The sequence below is a fragment of the Mastigoproctus giganteus genome, chromosome 6 (genome assembly GCF_048544385.1).
Source record: "Mastigoproctus giganteus isolate SK-2022 chromosome 6, ASM4854438v1, whole genome shotgun sequence".
Lineage (NCBI taxonomy): Eukaryota > Metazoa > Arthropoda > Arachnida > Uropygi > Thelyphonidae > Mastigoproctus > Mastigoproctus giganteus.
This window is the reverse complement of record NC_143580.1, coordinates 223,797,000-223,819,072: the sequence shown is the minus strand read 5'-3', so window position 1 is coordinate 223,819,072 and position 22,073 is coordinate 223,797,000. Positions and strand designations below refer to the sequence as shown.

Below are 22,073 nucleotides of genomic sequence, written 5' to 3'. Positions count from 1 at the left end.
GTTACAATAGGCAAAAAGGTAATATTTTATGACATGTCAAAAGACATTAACTTTTAAAGAATGATAGTTAAATTAATATTAAGAACATAAGGACTCTGCTCACAAGAATACAAAGGTGAATAAAAGAGAAATGTTTCAGTCTATACTGACTGAAAGAAAACTGACTGGTTGAATAAAACTTCACTTCTAAATGTATGAGAGTTGTTCATGATTTTTTTTTCAAAACATATCTTTATTATCATCCATATTTTGATGGTCCTTTTCAAAGTAGTTCCCATTTGAAGAAATGTACTTACTCCAATGTTTCTGGCATTCTTCAAAAACATGGTGGAAGCCATTTTTTGACTTCCACCATGTTTTTGAAGTGGATTTGAAAATCACCTGTAATGTCTTTACAACTTCTTCTGATGACTGCATACATTTTCCTTGCTCCTCCTTTAACTTTGGAAACAAAAAAAAAAATTTCAAGATGCAAGGTCAGGGCTGCAGGGCAGATGAGAAACACGTTTGACATTAATGTTAGCTAAGTATTCAATGACAGTATGAGCGATGTGAGGCCTCGCATTGTTGTGATGCAGCATCCACCCACCATCGTGGTCGTTTGTGACGAATGTGATTCTACAAATTGTGCAGCACAGTTCTGTAGTAAGATCCCATAACAGTTACATGATGTGGCACAACATGTTGGAAAACCATCCTTTGAACGTCAAAAAAAAAAAATGACAATAACCTTTCCTGTAAATGCCCCAACTTTTGCTTTTTTCAGTGATCACAATGACATAGAGGTCCAAAGAGAGCTTTGTTGCTTACTTTCTGGGTTGAAATGATGAAGCCAGTCTCTTCCACCTTATCACCTCGTGCAGAACCTCACCATCTTAATCATCCACTGGAGCTCCGGGCAAACATCTATGTGAACTTGCTATTGTTCAGATTGAGTAGACTTGGAACCCACCATGCATAAACATGTGCCATAAGCAAATAGTTATTTTAGCATTAGCATTAGTAGAGGCATTTGATGCAAGAAAGCAAGCTTATGCAGCATCAGTCAAAAAAAAAAATAAACCACCTCCACTTTACCCCTCTATTCATTCAAAATACCTGTCCAGCTGAGCCTTAAACTTATTTAGGCTATCAACTTCCACGACAAGGGATGGAAGTCTGTTCCACCAACCAACCAAACACTCGCTGGCTAAAGGCAAATTTCCGCACGTCTATCCTACATCTGTCTTTCCTCAATTTGAATTTATGCCCTCTCAGGTGATTATTCTGAGTGAGAGGAAGAATCCCATCAGCATTGAGCATGCTCAAACCATTCAATGCTTTATACACCTCAATCAGATCACCTCGCTGGTGCCTGGTCTCCAGACACTGTAATTTGCAAAACTTAAGCCTTTCTTCGTAAGAGCACCCCTTTGTTCCATTCACTAATCTTGTTGCCCTTCTCTGTACTCGTTCCAGCAGCTCTACATCCTTCTTGAAATGAGGCGTCCAGACCTGTATACAGTACTCTAGGTGTGGACTGACCATTGCCTTATACAAGGGAATAATCACCTCCTTATCCCTGCTAGAAAAATTCCTATATATCATTGACAATACACCATGAGCTACTCTTGCAGCCCGTCTACACTGCTCAGAGAACTTCATATCTGCCTGCACAACCACCCCCAGGTCCCTTTCATTCTCTACTACTGTCAGTGTAGTACCACAGAGTTGATACGTTGCTCTGGGGTTGCTGTTTCCCATGTGTAGTACTTTACATTTGTCAATGTTAAACTTCATTTGCCACCTCTCAGCCCATCTGCTCAACCTTTCCAGATCCTGTTGCAGCAGCATAGTGTCAGTAGTGTCCTTGACAACCCTGCCTACCTTCGTATCGTCTGCAAACTTTGACATTAAACTTGATATACCATCATCAATATCATTTATGAATACAGAAAACAATAATGGACCCAACACTGAGCCCTGAGGGACTCCACTAATAACATTAGTCCACGATGAGCAGTGTCCATTGATTACCACTCTCTGTCTTCTCCCCCTCAGCCACCCCTTTATCCACAGCAGCAATTTGCCTCCAATGTCACACTGCTCCAATTTGTGCAGCAGTCTTCCATGTGCAACAGTATCAAAAGCCTTTCTAAGATCCAAGTATATAATATCAAAGTTATTCCCTGCATCCAGTTCCTTTGTGACTGCATCATAGGATCCAAACGAAATTGGTCAGGCAAGACTTCCCCTTAACAAAACCATGCTGTGTCTGAGCTATAACTGAAGTCTTGTCTAAATGATCCTGCAGTGCTTCTTTAACTAGTGCCTCCATTAATTTTCCTGGAACAGAAGTTAAACTCACAGGTCTATAATTGCTTGTGTCAGCCTTTGATCCTCCTTTGTGAATTGGGGTCACATATGCACGTCTCCAGTCTGCGGGTACCTCCCCTGAGTCCAAGTTCTCATAATTATGGCTAAGGGTTTGCTTACTTCCTCTGCTGCCTCCTTTAATATAACTGGATAGATCCCATCCACCCCAGGTGCCTTTCTTGTGTTTATCTTCAACAATTTCTCCTCCACTTTACTCTCAGTTATTACAAAATTCTCTAGCTTACTGCTAGAGGTGAATGCACCCCTGGCTTTCCCCTCGCTAAATAACTCCTCATGTGTGAATGTCGATGCAAAATATTCATTTAGTTTGTTAGCTACCTGAGCAGGATCTTCAACAGTTGACCCATCGATATCAAGTGGACCAATCTGATTCATCCCCTTCCTTCTAGAGTTTACATAAGTAAAGAACTCTTTGCTGTTTTTCTTTGCATCCCTTGCCAAAGATTTCTCGTACTCTGCCTTCGCCTGCCTAACCTCCTTTTTAACTTGGTTACAGATCAACTTGTATCTATCATAGGCTTCTGTGTCATGTGTTAATTTGTATGTATCCCATGCATGTTTCTTCTCTGCCATATGCCTCATCAGTTCATCTGACATCCATTTAGGCCTAAACCTTGAACAATATTTCTTAGTTGGTATGTAAAGCCTAGTAGCTTCCAAGATAAGTTCTTTGAATGCTTCCCATTTTGCATTTGCTGTTGGTAACATCATCAGTTGGTCCCACTGTATAGAATTTAAATACTGTCTCAGTCCATCATAGTTGCCTTTACAAAAGCAATAACCCTTCCCTTTACCCCTAATGGTAGTTACCTTTTTCAGTTAATCCCACTTCAGCACACTGTGATCACTGCCACCTAGTGGTTCAGTTATCTGCAGATTCTTAATGCATGAAGAATCACTGCTGATAATCAAATCAAGAGTATTCCTCACCCTTGTTGCCTCCCGAACATGCTGATGTAGAAAACAATCATCCAATAAATCCACAAAAGCCTTTCTAGTGTGTGAGTGACCAGCCCCCAAACTCCAGTCAATATCTGGGAAATTAAAATCTCCCATTATAAGACTCTCTGATTTACTGGCCCACTCTATTTCCCTGTACAGTTTCTTATTATACTCATCAGAGTCATTAGGCCTATAGCATACTCCTACTCTCGATTTTGATCTCCCAATGCTTATGTCACACCAAACTGACTCGACACTGCACTGTCCAGCGATGTCCACTGGCTTCACTTGCTTGGATTTTATGTATTTCTTAACTAATAGCATAACCCCTCCTACCTTCCTATCCAGTCTATCCTTTCTGTACTCCCCAAATTCCAGTTCTGCATTCCTTATATCTGTGTGACACCAAGTCTCTCATATATCACAACAATATCTGCCTTTGATGTTTTGAGGAATACCTCAAATTCATCAAATTTATTTACTAAACTCCTAGCATTGGTGTACACGCAAGTATACATGCACCTATTCCTATTCTTAGCTACCCTAACACAACCCATGTGTTTACTTGTACTGCAATGACTCCCAGCAGTCTCTGAAATATCCTGCAATATCCTGAATCTTGTTTTTCAGGCTTCTGCTCATTCCAATAGAAGCAATGCAAGAATCTCTTTCACCTCTGCCAGTGGCTACTGTTAATCTATTCATCTTTGTATCCCCCCAAGCTAGCAGTTTTCCGACCCACCTAACACTGCCTCAATAGCATCAGCAAATATTCTTGCACCCTTTCTATTTAAGTGTATCCCATTTCTGTAGAAGCAATCTCTCCTGTTAACAAGTACAGTCCAGGCTGAAAAAAATTCTACCCCTTGAGCCTCGCACAATCTTTCCAGGGCCGAATTGATCGACAAGGCTCTCATCATATACTCCCTCCTATCATGGTGGATATTGTGCTTCATACTGATATTCTCAATATCTTTGCCATTTTTGTGATCGAATCATGTAGTAGTAGTTTGTTTGTTTGTTTGTTTGTTATTTGGTTTTTAGGAGCATTAGCAACTAAGGCCATATTGCTCCGGTATATGCGGTGGTCACTCCCTGACCTTCCGGCATTCCCCGTATTTGGTGGTGACGGGCTCGAACCCCAGTCTAATCAAGAAGCATGTGCTATGCACTGCTGCTCCTTCCGACCTGGCTACGGAGGCACCTAGTAGTAGTAGTAGAGGCAGGTGATACAAGAAAGCAAGCTTATGTAGCATCAGCCAAAAAAAAAAACTATTTCACACAACCGTTCCCTCTAAATGTTTATCCAGTTCCTCCTTGAATTTATTTAAACTATCAACTTCCATGGTGACAGATGGAAGTTTGTTCGAACAATCAACTACCCACTGACTAAAGGCAAATTTCCTCACATCTGTTCTAAAACTGTCTTTCCTCAATTTGAATTTATATCCCTTCAGGTCCGTAATAGGGAGAATCTGAGGGAGTAAGAGGGAAAATCCCATCAGAATTGCGCCTGCTCAACCCATTCAAGGCCTTATACACCTCGGTCAGATCACCTTGCAGGTGCCTAGTCTCCAGATGCTGTAATTTGCAGAAATTAAGCCTTTCTTGGCAAGTGAACCCCTTCGTTCACCACACCAATCTTGTTACCCTTCTCTATACTCACTCAAGCAACTCTACATCCTTCCGAAAATAAAGCCTCCAGACCTGTACACAATACTCAAGGCGTGTCCAGACTACTGTTTTATGCAAAGGGATAATCAACTCCTTTTCCCTACTAGCAAAATTCCTGTATATCATTGACAATACCCCATGACCTGCTCTGGCAGCCCATCTGCACTGCTCAGCAAACTTCATATCTGACCACACAATTACTCCTAGGTCTTTTTCATTTTCTGCCAACCTACATGTAGTACCACACGGTTGGTACTTTTCTCTGGGGTTACTTCTACCCATATGCATTACTTTGCATTTGTCAATGTTAAACTTCAGTTACCACTTCTCAGCCAACCTGCTCAACTTTTCTAGATCATGTTGCAGTAGAATGCTGCCATTGCTGTCATTAACAACCCAGCCAACCTTTGTATCCTCTACATCAGCGGTTCCCAACCCCTGGTGGTTTGACACCCAGGGGTTCGTAAAAGTGTTCCAGGGGGTTCGCACTAAAAATTTTGTAATGCCGTCTGCTTAGATTTAATTGTGTGTGTGTGTGTGTGTGTGTGTGTGTGTGTGTGTGTGTGTGTGTGTGTGTGTGTGTTAAAATAATAGGTATATCATTATAAACTACAAAATACAACTAACAATAAACAATAAAGTAAAAATAAATAAATAAAAAGTAAAAAGAATAAATAAAAAGTAAAGAATTGCCAAAGAAATAAACCACATCTCCCACAATTCCTTATAATTACTTTACTATCTTACAGTAAATCATGTTAAATAAATATCTAAATTATTTCTTGAATAAATGTCTAAAAGTATGAAAAAGGTTGTTTATGCATGGGTAATGAAAGATATAATCAGATGCATGCAATGCACACTACCTGGGTAGTATAAATGATGGAAGGGCATTACCCATGCCTAACTAACCTTTTTTAAATAAATGTTTTCCATTCTATTTTTTCTTTTCATTCTCAAGGATCATTGTTACGTATAGGCACTTTTTTTTTTAGAACCTATAGTACTTAGTACCGTGCATGGGCTGAAAAGATGAAAGAAGATATTTGTTGATATTACACTTGAACTTCTGCAGATTGTAATTTTCAGGAAATACGTATGAAGGAAGGTTGTTCCAGAAAACAGAAGTTGAATGAATAAATGAGGAAGAAGAAAAGTTGGTTCTGTGAATTTGAAGTTGGACAGTAAAAGGATGTTCACTGGTTACATCACATGTTTGGACTGTTTAAAAGAGAGAGTGGGAATTATAGAAGCCAATTCAGAAGAACAGTGCCCATGGAAGCATCCATCGATAGAAAAGACATGCGGCAGAAACAGAACATCTAAGAGACAGAGTGGAGAGACTATGTTAGAGATGAGTCATTAATTAACCTAACTGTCCTCCTCTGAATGGAATCTAAAAGCCTGTGAGAGGTTTTGGGGGAACCGCCCGAGATGTGGGAACAGTATTCCATGGTAGGGCGAATTTGCGATTTGTACAGAGTGAACAGCTGTTTGGAAGAAAAGAGCTGAGCTGTTTGGTAGAAAAGAGCTTTTCTCTTTCGATCTCAGTGAAAGAGAAAACCAAGTTTTTTTGATGCAGAGAAAGCAATATTTGGAATGTGCTTGTGCCAAGAGTGATTAGAAGTCAGGGTAATCTCCAAGATCCCTAGAAATCAGAGTGTCATCGAAGATAAGCATAGGAGCAGAAGAATCTTTTTTGCGAGATATAAGACAGCACTGAGTTTTAGAAGGATTGAAATTAAGTTTCCTTTGCCCCACTGGAGAATTCCTGGAGATCAGCATTTAAGGATTTGGCAGTGGATACTCGAGAAGTTGAAGCTATTCAGCAGGGCAGGGTTTCTCAAACTGGAAGGTGGAAAGTAATGTCTATTATCAGCAAAACTATGGATAGGATTTCTGGTCAATAGAAGAAGGCCATTAATATACAAGAGGAAAAGAATGGGAGCAAGAACTGAACCTTGGGGGACACCAGCATTATTGGAGAAGTAAGAAGGCAGAGAGTCGTCTACCATCACCCACAGTGAGCAGCAGAAGAGAAAACTGGATACCCAATTACAAAGCTCACATACCATAGAGGATGGAAGTTTATTTAGAAGACCTTTATGTCAAACATGATCAAAAGCCTTTGAAATGTCAAGAGCAATGGCTTGAGTTTCACCAAAAACTTTTCCATTGAATTTGTCCATAGATCTTCTTCTTCAAGAGAAGTGTTTCCATTTACAATGGGATTAATAACTGCTTTACAAAGTATAAATAATACATAATCATTTTTATTATGCAATGTCGCTTATAAAAATATAATGCTGGAAATATTTTATAACAAAAATTCAGTACTTTTATATGATTTCAGAGAATATAGGCTTAGGGGTTCGCAATAAAAATATTATGTTGAAAGGGGTTCGCGAGTCAAAAAAGGTTGGGAACCACTGCTCTACATGTTTAAGCCCGATATACCGTCATCAAAATCATTGATAAATATACAAAACAACAGTGGGCCCAACACTGAACCCTGCAGGACTCCACTAATAACATTAGTACACGAAGAGCAGCGTTCATTGATTACCACTCTGTCTTCTCCCGCACAAACCCTTGTATCCATTGTAGCAACTTGCCCTTAATACCATACTGCTCCAATTTGTACAGTAATCTTCAATGCACAACAGTATCAAAAGATTCATTGAAATCCAAGTATATGATATCAAAATTATTTTTATATCCATTTCCTTTGCAACCACAACATAGTATCCAATCAAATTTTTCAGACAAGAGACTTTCCCTTAACAAACACATGCTGTGTCTCAATTATTACTGCAGTCTTGTCTAGATGATCCTGCAATGCTTCTTTAACCACTGACTCCATTATTTTCCCCGGAACAGAAGTCAAACTAATAGGTCTGTAATTACTTGTATCACCCTTTGATCCCCTTTGTGAATTGGCAATACATTTGCACATCTCCAGTCCATGGGGACTTCCTCTGAGTTCAAGGATGCTCTCATAATTAAGGCTAAGGGTTTGCTTACTTCCTTTGCCACCGGATCTAATATAACTGGACAGATCCCACCTTTCTTATGTTTAGCTTCAACAATTTCTCCTCCACTTTGTTCTCAGTTATTACAAAATCATTACGTTCCCTGTTAGAGTTTAATAAGCTTGTCTTGCAGTTCCCTACAGAATTCCTCATGTGTAAATGTAGATGCAAAATATTCATTCAGTTTGCCAGGTATCTGAGCAGGATTATCAACTGTCGAACCATCGATATCAAGTGGACCAATCTGATTCATCCCTTTCCTTCTAGAGTTTATATAAGTAAAGAGTCCTTGCTGTTTTTCTTAGCATAACTTAACCTCTTTCCTTAGGAAATCAATTGTGAATTGATTACAGAGTAGTTACCATAGTCTTCTGTGTCGCCTGATAATTTATATGCATCCGATGCATTTTTCTTCTCTGCCACAAGTCTCATTATTTCATCTGACATCCATTTAGGCCTTGAACAGTATTTCTTAATTGGTATGAGAAGCCAAGTAGCTTTCACGATTAATTCCTTGAATGCTTTCTATTTAGAATTTGCTGTTGATAAATGTACTCTTGATTCAGTTTGGTGTGGCATAAGCACTGCGAAAGTAAAAATAAGAGTAGGAGTGTGTTATAGGCCTAATGACTCGAATGAGTACAATGAACAATTGTACAGAGAAATAGAGTGGGCTAGTAAATCGGAATGTCTTATAATGGGGAATTTTAACTTCCCAGATATTGACTGGAACTTGTGGATTGGTCACTCACACACTAGTCAGACTTTTGTGGATTTATTGGATGATTGTTTTCTGTAGCAGCATATTCGAGAGGCGACCAGAGTGGAGTCCCACGGGGTTCGGTTTTGGGTCCACTGTTGTTTTTTATATTTATCAATGATATTGATGAAGGTATATCAGGCTTAGTGTTGAAGTTTGCAGATGATACAAAGGTTGGCAGGGTTATTAATGACAGTAATGGCAATGTGCTACTGCAACAGGATCTAGATAATTTGGGCAGATGGGCTAAGAAGTGGCAACTGAAGTTTAACCTTGACAAATACAAAGTACTGCATATGGGTAGAAGTAATCCAAGAGAAACGTACCAACTGTGTGGTACTACAATTAAGGTGGTAGAAAATGAAAAAGACCTGGAAGTAATTGTGCAGTCAGATATAAAGTTTTCTGAGCAATACAGACAGGCTGCCAGGGCAGGTAATTTGTTTTTGTCAATGATATATAGGAATTTTGCTAGCAGGGAGAAGGAGGTGATTGTCCCTCTGTATAAGGCAATGGTCAGGCCGTGACTTGAATACTGCGTACAGGTCTGGAGACCTCATTTTAGGAAGGATGTAATCTGCTTGAGCGTGTACAGAGAAGGGCAACAAGATTGGTGAGAGGAATGAAGGGATCCTCTTACCAAGAGAGGTTTAATTTCTGCAAATTGCAGTGGCTGGAGACTAGGCACCTGCGCGATGATCTAATTGAGGTGTATAAGGCCTTGAATGGGTTGAGCACGCTGAATTCTGATGGGATCCTTCCACTTGTTCAGATTACGAACCTAAGGGGGCATAAATTCAAATTAAGAAAAGACAGATGTAGAATAGATGTGCGAAAATTTGCCTTTAGCCAGAGGGTGGTTAATTGCTGGAACAAACTTCCATCTGTCGTTGTGGAAGTTGATAGGTTAAATAAATTTAAGGAGGGCCTGGACAGGCATTTGGAGGGAATGATGCATTTTTTTTTTTTTTTTTTTTGGCTGATGCTGCATAAGCTCATACACTTGCTTTCTTGCATCACATGCTGCCACTACTACTACTACGTTAGTTCATTAATATCTGGCAGCTAGACAACACACACTCACAATGGGATCTCATGCTGTTAATCTCTTTGTTCAAGAGACCTGCCCATATACAAGTATTCTTTAAAGAGAGTTGTTTGCAACTCAAGGTTCGGGGGGGGGTTGATTATATGAAATATTTCCTAGAATTTTCCATTAAAAGTCTCAGAAGCATCTACAGAATAGAATGAAAATGTGCTATAAAGTTTGGCAATATCTTACATATGATTTAAACAACTGGCAACTGACTCCTTGCCACTCCAAAGTTCTCAGGGTATCCTTATGTACTCCTGCCTTAAATTTATAGGGTTATGGACATTGTCTTTCAAGGTGAGTATCCTCACATTCTTTAAGTCTCTAATGGTTATGGATATTTCCAACAGTGGCCCAGACCAGTGGGCTCCAAACTTTTTTGGTTGCGCACCCTTATTTTACTTACAAGAACTAGTGTGCACACTGGAATAAAAAATTAAAAGTTGAATATATATTTTTTTTATTTATAAATCATTTACATGGAAGGCATTATGTCTAAAATCACATAAAATTGTATATAAAAAATTACTGGAAGATCTTATTTTTCATTCAGCGCTCGCTGAATGAAAAATAAGATCTTTCAGTAATTTTTTATATACTTTTAATCTGTTTTCAGAAAGAATTTGGTAATTTTCTACATTTTCAGTAATTTTTATATACTTTTAATGCATTACAGCCAGATCGTAAGTTACTATCAGTTCCGACTTGACTGAGCACGTGTGACATTCACTATATCTACCGGTATATGTGCTGGGAATTGTCACAGAGCATGCGCGACACTCATTATATCTGACGGTCTATGTACTTACATACTCGCAGTAATATATTTTTTTCCCTCTCTTATTTGTATTCTTGGAAAATAGCTATTTCAATGCATTCTCAGAAAGAATAAAAACAAACTTCCTGACTATACAAGAATTTGATTGTAAAATAATAAAAGTAGGTAATTATAAAAACAATAAGATACAACAGCCACTTCCTGAAAATTGTTTTTTATTCTTCTACAGATAACAGTCTGCTCACGAGGCTAGTAGGGGCCAGACGCGTTCAAAGCCACTAAGTGGATTTTTCTTATTTATTGATTTGAAATTATTGTTTTTCTAAAACTTTTGATTTAAATTTAGTAGTATAGCATTATTTTGTGATTTTCTGATTAATTTGGTGTATTTATTCTTTACTCGGCCTTGCAATTGCATAAAAGTATCGGTAAGGGTATCCACGTGTTACAAGTCGCAACTACGCTGAACGAGAAGTTTTTTAGCCATATTTAGCCGCTTATTGAATATTTTTTACATCAAATTATTTTTTGTAAGTAGCTTATAGACCTAGTAAGTATCGTCAGTTTATTCTGAATTGAGACAGCGAGATTTGAAAGTTAATTAATACTTAAGTGTCCATAGATTTACCGTTCGTAACTTCCCGCCCTTGTCTTTGTCATACGATCGTTATATAGCATTAGCATTAGTAGAGGCATTTGATGCAAGAAAGCAAGCTTACGCAGCATCAGCCAAAAAAAAAAAAAAAAAAAAAACCCACTTCCACTTCACCCCTCTGTTCGTTCAAACTACCTGTCCAGCTGAGCCTTAAACTTATTTAGGCTATCAACCTCCACCACAAGGGATGGAAGTCTGTTCAACCAAACAACCATCCGCTGGCCAAAGGCAAATTTCCGCACATCTATTCGACATCCGTACTTCCTCAATTTGAATTTATGCCCTCTGAGCTGATTATTCTGAGCAAGATGAAGAATCCCATTGGCATTGAGCATGCTCAAACCATTCAAAGCCTTATACACCTCTATCAGATCACCTCGTCGGTGCCTAGTCTCCAGACTCTGTAATTTGCAAAACTTAAGCCTTTCTTCGTAAGAGCAACCCTTTGTTCCATTCACTAATCTTGTTGCCCTTCTCTGTACCTGTTCCAGCAGCTCTATATCCTTCTTGAAATGAGGCCTCCAGACCTGTATACAGTACTCAAGATGTGGCCTAACCATTGCCTTATACAAGGGAATAATCACCTCCTTATCCTTGCTAGAAAAATTCCTGTATATCACTGACAAGACACCATGAGCTACTCTTGCAGCTCGTCTGCACTGCTCAGAGAACTTCATATCTGCCTGCACAATTAGCCCCAGTTCCTTTTCATTCTCCACCACTGTCAGTGTAGTACTGCAGAGTTGATACATTCCTCTGGGGTTACTGTTTCCCATATGTAGTACTTTACATTTGTCAATGTTAAACTTCATTTGCCACCTCTCAGCCCATCTGTTCAACCTTTCCAGATACTGTTGCAGCAGCATAGCGTCAGTGGTGTCCTTAACAACCCTGCCAACCTTTGTATCATCTGCAAACTTGGACATTAAATATGATATCCCATCATCAATATCATTCATAAACACCGAAAACAACAACGGACCCAACACTGAACCCTGAGGAACTCCACTAATAACATTAGTCCACGTTGAGCAGTGTCCATTGATTACCACTCTCTGTCTTCTGCCACTCAACCATCCCTTTATATAAAGGGATGGTTGAGTGGCAGAAGTGGCACTCAACCACTTTATATAAAGGGAACTCGGAGATAATTAATACTTGACACTAAAAAATATATATTCCGTTATAACTGTGTTGGGAGATAAGTTACGGTTATAAACTGAAATTGGAATTTTATTTAAAATAAAAAAATCATGACTCAGAGCAGAGCAGCAAAACAAAAGGCGCAAGCTAATGGAAGTGCTGTGGCTCAGAGGAGAATTGAGGGGGGCAGTTGCCTTCTGAATCACAGCCTTCTAAAATGCACAGCTTACATGATGTTTGTGGAGCATTCAGGTACGGGACATGATATTACCATGGGGGATGTCTTTGTGTGTGCGCGATGCAAGGAGTGTATCGAAATCAGGCAACAACTCAGCGTTCTTATGGGCCTATATGAGAGCCTGAAGGACAGGGTGGATGCCCTCGAAGGAACTAAATTGAGGAGACCATCAAGCTCTCAGCTGCCCACATCAACACCAGAACTTGAACTTGGTCATCGCGCAACACAGCGGCAACCCCCAAGGCAGAATGCGCTGGTCCCAAAGGAACTAGTAGTTGTTGGTGACTCTATTGTCAGGGAAACGGGGAACATGCTTTGTAAAAAGGATAGGTGGAACAGGACTAGGGTATGTCTGCCAGGGGCAAAGGTTGATGACGTTGTAGAGCAGATATCATCTTTTAAGGGCACAAAAGGTGATATAGTTGTACACGTTGGCACTAATATCAAGAGTAGGAGACCGGCAGAATTGCTTAACAGGTACAGGTCACTGTTGAAAAAAAGCCGTGAAATAGAGTTGAATTTGAAAGTGTCTGCAATTCTGCCCAGACACAATAGGAGGGAGTATATGATGAGAACTTTGTCGATCAATTCGGCCCTGCAAAGATTGTACAAGGCTCAAGGGGTAGAATTTTTTTCAGCCTGGACTGTACTTGTTAACAGGAGATACTGCTTCAACAGGTATGGGATACACTTAAATAGAAAGGGTGCAAGAATATTTGCTGATGCTATCGAGGCAGTGTTAGGTGGGTCAGAAAACTGCTAGCTTGGGAGGAGACAAAGACGAATAGATTAACAGTAGCCACTGACAGAGGTGAAAGAGATTCTTGCACTGCTTCTATTAGAATGAGCAGAAACCTGAAAAACAAGATGCAGGATATTTCAGAGACTGCTGGGAGTCATTGCGGTACAAGTAAACACATGGATTGTGTTAGGGTAGCTAAGAATAGAAATAGGTGCATGTATACTTGCGTGTACACCAATACTAGGAGTTTAGTAAATAAATTTGATGAAATTGAGGTATTGCTCAAAACATCAAAGGCAGATATTGTTGGGATATCAGAGACGTGGTGTCACACAGATATAAGGAATGCAGAACTGGAATTTGGGGAGTACAACGTCTACAGAAAGGATAGACTGGATAGGAAGGGAGGAGGGGTAATGCTATTAGTTAAGAAATACATCAAATCCAAGGAAGTGTGAAGCCAGTGGACATCGCTGGACAGTGCAGTGTCGAGTTAGTTTGGTGTGACATAAGCATTGGGAGATCAAAATTGAGAGTAGGAGTGTGCTATAGGCCTAATGACTCTGATGAGTATAATAAGAAACTGTACAGGGAAATAGAGTGAGACAGTAAATCAGAGAGTCTTATAATGGGAGATTTTAATTTCCCAGATATTGACTGGAATTTGGGAGCTGGTCACTCACACACTAGCAAGGCTTTTGTGGATTTATTGGATGATTGTTTTCTACATCAGCATGTTCAGGAGGCAACTAGAGGGAGGAATACTCTTGATTTGATTATCAGCAGTAATTCTTCATGCATTAAGAATCTGCAGATAAATGAACCACTAGGTGGCAGTGATCACAGTGTGCTGAAGTGGGATTTACTCAAAGAGGTAACTACCATTAGGGGTAAAGGGAAGGGTTATTGCTTTCGTTAGGCGACTACAATGGACTGAGACAGTATTTAAATTCTATACAGTGGGTCCAACTGATGATGTTACCAACAGCAAATTCAAAATGGGAAGCATTCAAAGAACTTATCTTGGATGCTACTAGGCTTTACATACCAAGTATAAGAAATATTGTTCAAGGTTTAGGCCTAAATGGATGTCAGATGAACTGATGAGGCATATGGCAGAGAAGAAACATGCATGGGATACATACAAATTAACACATGACACAGAAGCCTGTGATAGATACAAGTTGATCTGTAACCAAGTTACAAAGGAGGTTAGGCAGGCGAAGGCAGAGTATGAGAAATCTTTGGCAAGGGATGCAAATAAAAACAGCAAAGAGTTCTTTACTTATGTAAACTCTAGAAGGAAGGGGATGAATCAGATTGGACCACTTGATATCGATGGGTCAACTGTTGATGATCCTGCTCAGGTAGCTAACAAACTAAATGAATATTTTGCATCGACATTCACACATGAGGAGTTATTTAGCGAGGGGAAAGCCAGAGGTGTATTCAACTCTAGCAGTAAGCTAGAGAATCTTGTAATAACTGAGAGTAAAGTGGAGGAGAAATTGTTGAAGATAAATACAAGAAAGGCACCCGGGGTGGATGGGATCTATCCAGTTATATTAAAGGAGGCAGCAGAGGAAGTAAGCAAACCCTTAGCCATAATTATGAGAGCTTCCTTGGACTCAGGGGAGGTACCCACAGACTGGAGATGTGGAGATGTGCAAATGTGACCCCAATTCACAAAGGAGGATCAAAGGCTGACACAAGTACTTATAGACCAGTGAGTTTAACTTCTGTTCCAGGAAAATTAATGGAGGCACTAGTTAAAGAAGCACTGCAGGATCATTTAGACAAGACTTCAGTTATAGCTCGGACACAGCATGGTTTTGTTAAGGGGAAGTCTTGCCTGACCAATTTTATTGGATACTATGATGCAGTCTCAAAGGAACTGGACGCAGGGAATAACTTTGATATTATTTACTTGGATCTTAGAAAGGGTTTTGATACTGTTGCACATGGAAGACTGCTGTACAAATTAGAGCACTGTGACATTGGAGGCAAATTGCTGCTGTGGATAAAGGGGTGGCTGAGGACAGAGTGGTAATCAATGGACACTGCTCATCGTGGACTAATGTTATTAGTGGAGTCCCTCAGGGCTCAGTGTTGGGTCCATTATTGTTTTCTGTATTCATAAATGATTTTGATGATGGTATATCAAGCTTAATGTCGAAGTTTCAGACGATACAAAGGTAGGCAGGGTTGTCAAGGACACTACTGACACTATGCTGCTGCAACAGGATCTGGAAAGGTTGAGCAGATGTGCTGAGAGGTGGCAAATGAAGTTTAACATTGACAAATGTAAAGTACTACACATGGGAAACAACAACTCCAGAGCAACGTATCAACTCTGTGGTACTACACTGACACTGGTAGAGAATGAAAGGGACGTGGGGGTGGTTGTGCAGGCAGATATGAAGTTCTCTGAGCAGTGCAGATGGGCTGCAAGAGTAGCTCATGGTGTATTGTCAATGATATGTAGGAATTTTTCTACCAGGGATAAGGAGGTGATTATTCCCTTGTATAAGGCAATGGTCAGGCCACACCTAGAGTACTGTATACAGGTCTGGAGGCCTCATTTCAAGAAGGATGTAGAGCTGCTGGAACGAGTACAGAGAAGGACAACAAGATTAGTGAATGAAACAAAATGGTGCTCTTACGAAGAAAGGCTTAAATTTGCAAATTACAGTGTCTGGAGACTAGGCACCAGCGAGGTGATCTGATAGAGGTGTATAAAGCCTTGAATGGTTTGGGCATGCTCAATGCTGATGGGATTCTTCCTCTCGCTCAGAATAATCACCTGAGAGGGCATAAATTCAGATTGAGGAAAGACAGATGTAGGATAGACGTGCGGAAATTTGCCTTTAGCCAGCGGGTGGTTGGTTGGTGGAACAGACTTCTATCCCTTGTTGTTGAAGTTGATAGCCTAAATAAGCTTAAGACTCAGCTGGACAGGTATTTTGAACGAACAGAGGGGTGAAGTGGAAGTGGTTTCTTTTTTTTTTTTTTTTTTTTTTGGCTGATGCTGCATAAGCTTGCTTTCTTGCATCAAATGCCTCTACTAATGCTAATGCTAACAGTGAGGATGTAGTACATTGCCAGTATACAGATCAGCAGATATAGTGAGCGTCACACATGCTCAGTCAAATCAGAGCTGATAGTAACTTGTGATCTGGCCGTGATGCTTTAAAAGTATACAAAAATTACTGAAAATGTAGATAATTACCAAATTCTTTCTGAAAACAGATTAAAAGTATATGAAAAAATTAAAGGATCTTATTTTTCATTATTTTTAATTCAGCGAGTGCCTCGCATGCTCCGTCAGAATTACAGGTTCAGTGACAAGTCGGAACTGTTCCATGAGAATACGATTGATGTCAGATTGGAACTGATGGTGACTTGTGATGTAACGGTGAACATGATGCTATACCGGAGGATTACTGTAAGAAAAAGAATACATGTACATATGTCATTTCAATACTGTAATTGTGTTTATGGCGAAGGTAAAGAAAGACCACATGACAAGTATGGCAAATTTCGGAGTGGTTTACCGGTGGAACTAGTTTGCCATGATGGTATTTGTATTGTTGCTTGCTCGGTAAACAGACAGTAGGGGTTATCGGTCAGGAGCAGAAATTAAATCCAATAGGAGCTTAAATCCCTCCTGAAGTGGAGGGGTAACCTGATTGTCACATTCCACTACTACTACTACATTATCAGTTGGTCCCACTGTATAGAATTTGAATACTGTTTGGGACCACTGTAGTCACAGAAAGCAAAAATCCTTCCCTTTACCCCTGATGGCAGTTATATCTTTAAGTAAATCCAACATTAGTACACTGTGATCGATGCCACCTAACAGTTCTTTTATCTGTAATTCTTAACACACAAATAATTACTGCTGATAACCAGATCAAGAGTATGCTACTGCCAAAAACAATCTTCCAATAAATCAACAAAAGTCTTGCTAGTGTGCAAGTGACCAACCCACAAGTTCCAGCAATGTCCATCTTGAAACATTCTAAACCACCTGCAAGCTGCACTATATGAAAGCGTAAATTCACCATAAGCTTCTTTTTACATTTCATATGCTTAAGCTTAAAATGGAAACAAAATTTGAGAGCAGCATACTGTTCCTTGAGTGTCACATCCATTGTCAGTAGGCAAAACTGAATAGGCAAAAACTTGACTGACTGTCAAGGTTAAACGTCTTAAATTCTGTAGCTCAGCTAGAAATAGCAAGCTGTACAGGTGTTCAGGAAAATTTATGTTCGTTCTTTTTTGAACAGCCCTCATTTCCTCTAGATCTCTATATAGTTCTAATTTGCACAACTATTCAAACACTTGTCTAAATGGTCTTTTCGTTCACTACTGAGAAATACTGTTGATCAAATTCGTGAATACGTCATCTTACTTTGTGTAAGTAAAATCTTGCTAATTTGGAGTTAAAGCAACCAAATTACATCCACTTTGATTTAAAGTGATTTTAAGTATCTGAACAACATAAGAACATGTCATATTTCAAAATTAAGCAGACAAAAATTCATTATTGTGCACACAAACATTTCAGCTTAGTACACTAAATAATCAAAATAAATAAATAAATAAATTTATAATACTAATAATCAAGACAAAGAAACCATTTAAAATAACTCAAACACAATACAAGCTTTTTTTTAATCTCCTTGATAAAAACTAGAAATATAAATAAGTATAAAATCAACCTTGATTGAATTCCCAGGATGTAAAAGCTTTTTCATCAACCGCTGAATGCTGTGATACTGCCATCTTTTGTTAAGCAATTCAGGTAAAAGGGTTAATATTTTCTATAAAAGATAATAAAATAAAAAATTATGATAATTTAAAAATATATAGATACAAATCATGATAAGTAATATATAATTATAAAATTGCTAATTTGCCTATTTAAAATAATAAGAACCACAAGACTGTCTTGTCCTCTTGTGTTTTTTTCAGCTTTAGAGTTTAAACTGCATAGGAAAAGCTTTAGTCTTAGTACTCTCAACAGAAGGAATTTTACGTATCCACAAGTTGTCTTAATACTGCACTTCATTTAAACAAATGCCATCCTTGAAGAGTGCCATTAGTTTAAATTTATGTTACCATTTATTTTAAAAACAGGTTAAAGACCATCTCCTATTTGATGAAGATCCACTAAATACCAAAAGAGGATGTTTTGGTATTTAGTGTGAACATTACTACAACTCATAGTTAAGGCTTTGGTTTGGTTTGGTTTGGGTTTTAATGGCGCATTGGCAGCTAAGGCCATAATGCGCCAAGTCAAATTTAAAATGCTATTAAACATTTTAGTAGCCAAGGCTACCACGTCAAACAATTAATTATTGTGTTAAAAAGGTATAAAAGTAAAAGCATAAAAAACTTAGATCTTTGTATACAAATTAATAAAGTGTAAAAAATTAAAAACGTCAGACATATGGCGTCTGTCACCTATAATCTGACTGAGTGTAAATGGCTCAGTCAAATTATTAAAAGCGGTAAAATACAAGCGTCGTGCTTCTATAAAAACAGGACATTCTATTAAAATATGACGGACGGTTAAAATAACATTGCACATCTCGCACATAGGTGGGTCATCCGCCCTCAGCAAATAGGAATGGGTTAGATGACAATGACCTATGCGGAGCCGAGCAAGAACAACTTCCTCTCTTCGGACCCTGCGTAGACTGGACTGCCATTGCGAAATTACAGGCTTTATGTGATGTAGTTTATTTGTGGCCTGTCCTTGCCAAGAATCTTGCCATTGGGAATATAATTTAGAGCGTATTATTTGCCTGTAGTCTGTATAGGGGACTGACAAGCAATGATTATCCAGGGAAATGGCTGATTTGGCAGCGGTATCAGCCGATTCATTTCCCCGGATCCCAATGTGGCTTGGGATCCAGCAAAAGCGAATATCGAATTCTAATTTCATGAGAGAGAAAAGAATCTGCCGGATCCTGGACAGGATCGGATGAGGGTTAAAACTCACCGATACCAGGGCCTGTAACACGCTCGATGAATCGCAATAAATCATATACCTCTGGTAGTCGCGATTTTGAATGTCATCTAGGGCTGTTTGTATTGCATGCAACTCTGCAGTATATATGCTAGTTTCTTGTGGGATCTTATAGGATAATGTTTTGTGAGGGAACACAACAGCAGATCCCACATGACATTCTAACTTTGAGCCATCTGTGTAGACTGGCAGAAAGTCAGAATACTGCTGTCTATGTGATGCAAAGAGTTGCTGGTAGACAGATGGCGGTGTAGTAGACTTCTCCCAGATCTTAAGGGAGAGGTCGCAAGTTGGAAAATAAGCATGCCAGGGTGGAAAGAATTGCCTTGGGGACTGGGCAACCTTGTCTACCGTCAAGTTTAGCTCATTCAGCAGCCCTTGAATGCGAATACCAAAAGGTTTGTTGGCAGTCCGACGGGTGTTGTAGAGGTTTTCCCAGCGCGGCTCAAAAACGGATGGCCACGTGGGATGATCGGGCAGGGATTTCAATTTGAAGGCGTACTGTAAGGACAACTGATTACGTCGAAGAGACAGAGATGGTTCATTTGCTTCAACGTAAAGGCTTTGGACAGGAGATGTGCGAAATGCTCCAGTGGCTGTCCGGATGGCTTGATGGTGGATTGGATCTAACCACCGAAGTGCACTATCTCTAGCAGAACCGTAAACCTGAGACCCATAGTCGAGTTTGGAACGGACAATTGCCCGGTAGAGACGAAGAAGGGTAGCACGATCTGCACCCCATGAGGTTGACGAAAGGGCACGAAGGATGTTAAGCCCTTTGACACATCTTGTCCTCAGCTGACGAATATGTTGTAAAAATGTCAGCTTTTTGTCGAAAATAAGTCCAAGGAATTTGAATTCTGCTACAACTGGGATGTTATTTTGCCCAAGCCTTAATTCTGGGTCAGGATGAAGACTACGTTTGCGACAGAAGTGTACACAAACAGTCTTCTGTGATGAAAATCTGAACCCATTAGCCAATGACTAAGCTGTAAGTTGATCAATGGTTTTCTGCAGTTGCCTTTCAATGACCCTCATATTGCATGAATGACAAAATATAGCAAAGTCATCTACATAGAGGGCATTGTTTACAGTGGGTGGAAGTTGTTCTGCGATAGAGTTTATTTTGATTGCGAAAAGCGTGACACTTAGAACGGATCCTTGTGGGACTCCCTCTTCCTGAGAGAAAACTCGAGAGAGGGTAGATCCTAAACGGACTTGAAATTGGCGATTCGAAAGAAAGTTTTTAATAAAAACAGGAAGGTTACCTCTAAGACCAAGGTTATAGAGGTGTTTTAAAATTCCGAATCGCCAGGCTGTGTCGTACGCTTTTTTCAATATCAAAGAAAACTGCTACCAAATGCTCGGATTTGATAAAAGCATCACGAATTGACGTTTCCAATCGGATTAAATGGTCCAGAGTGGACCTATTTCTTCGGAAGCCGCACTGTGTCCTGGAAAGCAGACCGTTTGTTTCTAAGTACCATACCAGTCGTGCATTAACCATTCTTTCCAGGACTTTGCACAAACAGCTTGTCAGAGCAATAGGACGATAGTTACTTGGATTGCTAGGATCTTTTCCTGGTTTTGGGAAAGCAAGGACGATAGCCCTTTGCCAGGAATCCGGAAATTGTTTGTGAATAAAAATTCTGTTAAATAGAATTAAAAGGTGATCCTTAGATTGTGGTGAGAGGTGTTTTACCATTTCGTAGTGGATGTCATCAGGCCCTACAGCACTTGCGTGTGTGAGAAAGAGTGCAGCATTTAATTCCTCCTGTGAAAAGGGCTTGTTATATGATTCAAGCCCTTTTGAATAGAAGTTCAGGGGGTTTTTCTCATTTTTCTCTTTCAGGGCCAAAAACTCTGCGGGAAAAGATGTTATTGCAGATATTTTTGCAAATGTTTCCCCTAGAGTATTTGCTACTTCAGTTCGATCTGCAATTGGACATCCGTTATGCTCGAGGATCACAGAAGGGCATGGTGGATATTTTCCCTTCATTTTCCGGATCTTATCCCAGACTACTTTTGAGCTAGCAGCCTGAGTTATGGAAGATGTAAAACGTATCCAAGATTTCCTTTGGCTCTGACGTCATACATAACGTGCTTTTGCACGTGCACGTTTGAATGATATTAAATTTTCAGTGGTGGGATATCGGTGGAATATCCCCCATGCTTTGTTTTGTGCTTTTTTTGATGCCGTGCATTCTGAATTCCACCAAGGTTTGGGGAATAGTGGGAACCGGCTGGATGATTTTGGGATTGCAATTGCAGCTGCTTGGACAATCGTTTCTGTGACATACATGACTGCTTCATTGATTGGCTCCTGACTGACTGTAGTGATGTCAAAGTTTCATAGTTAAGGCAAATTTTGTTATGCGATGAATATTAAGGCCATTCCATTAACTAGACAGTAAAATCCTAGTGGTCAAAATAAAAGAGATGATAATAGTTAATTTTCTTTTCTTTTATAATACAGCAGGCCCTAATTATAACACGGTTCGCTTTATGCTGATTTGCTATAACGCTGTCCCAAATAACTATAACGCTCTTTTAAAGATTGGCATATTTAAGAAATCATTTCATTTGACTGAGTCGATAGC

General features: G+C 39.5%; 1 protein-coding gene across 5 annotated transcripts in view; it reads right to left on the bottom strand.

The window, feature by feature from the left end:
- LOC150085023 (ral GTPase-activating protein subunit alpha-1) overlaps positions 1-22,073 on the bottom strand; it is a 529,619-nt gene that overhangs the window by 453,355 nt on the left and 54,191 nt on the right. For all 5 annotated transcript variants that reach the window (XM_090376739.1, XM_090376741.1, XM_090376740.1 and 2 more), the window contains exon 4: positions 18,161-18,262. In XM_090376739.1, the coding sequence (XP_090232865.1) occupies positions 18,161-18,262 (102 nt within the window). The remainder of the gene's footprint in view (positions 1-18,160; positions 18,263-22,073) is intronic.